Genomic DNA, 4401 nt, shown 5'->3' with positions numbered 1-4401 from the left:
AAATGCATGTTTTTGAAAATTAAAATGAGTGAAGATAGCCATGTGTGATGGCACTTGCCTGTAATACTAGCTATTTGGAAGGACGACCAAATGTTTGAGGCCACCCTGGACAATTTAGGAAGACCCTTCAGGGATACTGACTGGAGCCTGGGCAGGGCCTCCTGCCTTCTAGAGAACTTCTGGTCTCAAGCTGGCTGCAGCAGTACAGATCTGGACTCTGCATGGGGAGGACACAGAAGGACCTCAGCTGTCTGAGAGGAGCCTTACAGTGTGGTAGGGGAAGTGTAATGCCACCCTTGGTGGGTGACATTGACAACTATAGTCCCACATCTCCATATGTCACTCAGTGAGACACATGCAGCCAGTGTTTCTGAACAGGGGACTTTATTGGGGATCACTGTAGAAGGAGGGGCAAGGAAATATGCTCAGTTGGCTGCCAGAGTCTGCTGAACCCAGGGCATGAGTGCAGTGACGCGAGCATACACAGCGGGAGTGGAGGTGGAGCAAGTGCTGCTGCCCCAGGACACGATGCCTGCCAAGGTCCAGGCTCCATCCTTCTGGCAAACGAGGGGGCCGCCAGAGTCACCCTGTAGGGAGAAAGACAGAGGACCACTGGAAGCCTGAAGGGTGCCATGGTCCAGAGTGCCTGGGCTGGCAGAAGCTGGAGGGGTGACAAGAGTGAGCACAGTGGCTCTGCTTAAGTGACTTCATTTGGGTGCCATGCAGTCCACCTCCACCTTTTACTCCCAAGAACCCTGCGCAGGTGGCTTCTCCTGTCTCAGCCCGGCTGTCACCTCTGCTGTAGGCTGGCACCTGTGCTCCCGGGGCTGCAGTGAGGACTGAGCTCCGTGGGCAGCACAGCAGAGGCCTGACTAGAGGACTGGCCTTGGGGCGACTGCTAGCACCAGCAGGGCTTTCTAAGTAGAGGAGGGCAGGGGAGAGCCGAGGCCTGTGTGCAGGGTCCCTGTGTCCCTCCCGGCTCCCCAGGACCATACCATGCAGGAGGAGATGCCATTGGCCCCGGCGCAGATCATCACATCAGTAATCTTGCTGCCCCAGTACTTCTTGCAGTCAGCAGTGGACACAAGGGGCAGGACTGCCTGCTGCAGCTTGTCAGGGGTCTTGGCGGCTATGTGGAAAGGAGAGGTGGGTTCAAAGTCCCTCTCCCAGCCCAGCCCTCATCTGTCCTAGCCTGGAGAGATGTCTCTGCCAAAGGTGCCCCCGGGGGGCTGCAGGCAGGGCTTTCTGTCAAATATACCTCCGTTAGCCCTCAGTTTATTTGTGTATGGTAGATTTTAAAATGTTTTCCTTTGTTCTTGGTTGGCATGTAATATATTATTTTAAATGTTTGAAATAGGTTTCTTGCTCTGTATTTTAGGCTGGCCTTGAACTCACTATGTCACCAAGGCTGCTTTGAACTTGTAGCAAAATTCTGTCTCATCCTCCTGAATATTGGGATTATAGGTATGTATTACTATGCCTAGTTATTTTATAGATTTTTAATTTTATGTATTTATTTTTGTTTTGTTTTGTATGTATTTGTTATAGGGTCTCCCTGTGCAGCTTGGACTTAGTGATCTTCCTGTTTCAGTCTTTAGTGCTGCCCAGTGTTGGTGGCTGGCTCGTTGCACCCAGGGCAGGGCCAGCATGGCATGTGGTACCAGGGATTGAACCTAGGTGCTTGTGCTTGCCAGGCAGGCACTTAGTCCACTGAGCTATCTCCCCAGCCCCAGATTTTTAATTAAAAAAAAAAAAAAAACAGCCATTTGGCTGACAAGCCCAGGGACAGCTCTCACTGTTGAAAGGCTGCATCACACTCACCATTGTACTTGGTCTTGCCCCAGCCAGTGGTGACACACAGGGACCCAGCGGGGAAGTCATCACTAGCACTGGGAAGGCACACAGCGGACACAGTCTTGGAGAATTGGGCAGGTTTGGCCAGCTTCAGCAGGGTGATGTCATTGCGTACAGTGAGCATGCTGAACTTGGGGTTCTTGAAAACCTGAGGGAACAATTATAACCTCAGTGAAGACCTGGCATATCCAGGACACGTGTTTCTGGGGGTCCAGCTCTTGTTCTTGGGCCAGATACCTTTGCGATGCTCAAGACCTGCACATTCTCCTCATCAGAGCCCTGGTCAAACTCTCCAGCCACCACCACATCAGATGTCCTAAGCATGGATACAGGAGAGGTTGGGAAAAGGCCTGCCCTACGATGCCCAGCCCCTCATATCCCCCACACCCGGAGCTGAGAGTAGAGCCCAGGCTGCTCACTCACTTGACTCCACAGTGTGCAGCAGTGACCACCCAGTCTGGGCTGATGAGGGAGCCCCCACAGAAGTGGAAGCCAGTTTTGTCCTAGAAAGGGAGGAAGGGAAGGTCACAACTGCTACCTGGAAAGCATCCCAGCTTGGCCAAGATCCCAGGGTACCTTCCGCATGCCCTGGATCTCTATCTCACCTGCAGAGACACCTGCCAGGGCCAGGAGCCAGGGACAGCATCCTCACCATTGACGATCCTCGCCAGACCAGTCAGCACAGGTTGGACAGCAGGGACTCCACAGCCTGGTTGGAGGTAAGAGTGGATGAGGAAAGCCTGAGGCCTGGAGCTGGTCTAGGCCTGACTTCCAGTGCCACAGAGCTACCAGTTTCCACTGCAGCCCACCCAGGCTGGCTCAGGTCCTCCCTTGCATAGCCCACTCCACCTTGGCAGGGTCCCTTGGCTTCTTTAACCTCTGGGCTCCATGTTGTGTGACCTACAGCCTGCAGACCCCACCATTTCATGTACAGAGGGACATGGCTGTCCCTGCCTAGGCCTGTTCTTCCATAGGAGGTCATAGCTGGCCCCTCAGCTGGCTGGGCTTGACCTCTGAGTCCCCATTGCTGGCTGGGTGGCTGGGACCTGGGGCTCCATGCTGCTCTCAGCTGTTCTGTGGGAGCAGAACAACGCCTGCTCCACAGGTCAGTGCACATGCATTAGACAGGTGGGAGCTGCCTGTGGGACTCATACCTGCGACCCCGCCCTGCGCCTCCAGCCAGACACTCTGCTGCTTGAGGGCAACATGGTGCCCACTCACAGCACAGAGCCCAGAATTCACCGTTGCAGCAGCTCCTTACCATTTTAGCAACTCTAGACCACTTAAAGGCTGGGTTTCTTTTCTTTCTTTCTTTTTTTTTTAATTTTATTTATTTATTTATTTATTTATTTATTTATTTATGTGTGTGTGGCCAGCTCAGCCCACCAGAGGGCAGGGCTGGCTGGCATGTGGTGCTGGGGGATTGAACCGCAATCCTTGTGCTTTGCTAAGCTTGTTCTAAGTAGGTGCTTTAGACCACTGAGCCATCTCACCAGCCCTGGGTTTCTTAATTATTAATAAAATGGGACTTTTATTCCACACCATGGAAGCCCATGGTGAGGTGTGGAATGAACTAGAAGACAGCTGTGCTGGCAGGCCCTGGATCTGGCAAGTTCTCAGCCCTGTCCTGGGCTCACACTTGGCCTTGCACCAGAGCATGTAGCTCCGGCCACAAGCACCACCCTGGAGTCTCCCCCTGCCCACAGGAGCAAGGACAGAACAGACTGGTACTGACACACATAAAAAGTCACAATCATCTATGTTTATAAAAGGAAAAAAAGAGACCTGGAGCTCCACACTGCTCTAATGAGAGCGTTAGAGAAGTTGCGTATTGGAAGAGCAGAGTACCTTATAGTGGTTCAAGGGCAAGAGCTGGAAGTCCATAGCTACATGAGTAAATCTAAAGCACTATGAGTAGAAAAAGTACACTGTAAAAGTGAGGCCAAGGAGAATGTTACTATTGTAAGTTCTTAAAATCTTTGTTTATGGCTGTGTTTGTGGGCATATAGCATATTTTTATGATCCAGCCTAAAATGACACGTAGAGCTCAGAACAGGAAGGAAGGGTAAGGAAAGCTTTAGCTAAACTGCTTTTAAGTGTTAAAAAGAAATATGTCCTTTTCCTCCTTGGACCTCTGGAAGCAACGTGAGTCTCCAACAGCTCTATGGGAGACTCCCGGGGAAATCTGACCAGGCTTTCCACCTAGCAGCTCCTGCCCAGACCAGCAGGGTCTGATCCAAAAATACCGCCTCCACATGAGCTGCCAGTGTTTCCATTGGAAAGGGAAGGATATAGTCTTTATCAGGTTGGACTAAGTGATCGTCCCTCCATGAATTATCCAGGATATCCACTCAGTGAAAGAGGCCATGTTAATTCTCTGTACATAGTATTACAATTTTAAAGCCTTAAAAAAAAAATAAAACAACAAAAGAAATAACTAAGTCTAACACTGTTGTATCTATAGCCTGTGTTATTGAGGAGGCTGAGGCAGGAGGATCATTTCAGTTCAGATGATCTGGACTACAGTGGGCAACATAGTGAGATCCT

General features: G+C 51.1%; 1 protein-coding gene across 1 annotated transcript in view; it reads right to left on the bottom strand.

Annotated features, from left to right (window-relative positions):
• Positions 1-321: 321 nt before the first annotated feature.
• Positions 322-4401, bottom strand: part of LOC101563716 (chymotrypsinogen B) — a 4894-nt gene continuing 814 nt past the window's right edge. The window contains exons 2-7 of the mRNA XM_004625780.2: positions 2460-2563; positions 2278-2357; positions 2092-2170; positions 1822-2002; positions 996-1129; positions 322-587 (exon numbers count right to left, since the gene is read on the bottom strand). Coding sequence (XP_004625837.1) covers positions 426-587; positions 996-1129; positions 1822-2002; positions 2092-2170; positions 2278-2357; positions 2460-2563 — 740 coding nt within the window. The 3' untranslated portion in view covers positions 322-425. The remainder of the gene's footprint in view (positions 588-995; positions 1130-1821; positions 2003-2091; positions 2171-2277; positions 2358-2459; positions 2564-4401) is intronic.

The sequence above is a fragment of the Octodon degus genome, unplaced genomic scaffold (assembly GCF_000260255.1).
Source record: "Octodon degus isolate 3935 unplaced genomic scaffold, OctDeg1.0 scaffold00011, whole genome shotgun sequence".
In the NCBI taxonomy this organism is placed as follows: domain Eukaryota; kingdom Metazoa; phylum Chordata; class Mammalia; order Rodentia; family Octodontidae; genus Octodon; species Octodon degus.
The sequence above is the reverse complement of the archived record's forward strand: the minus strand, read 5'-3'. Positions and strand labels throughout refer to the sequence as shown.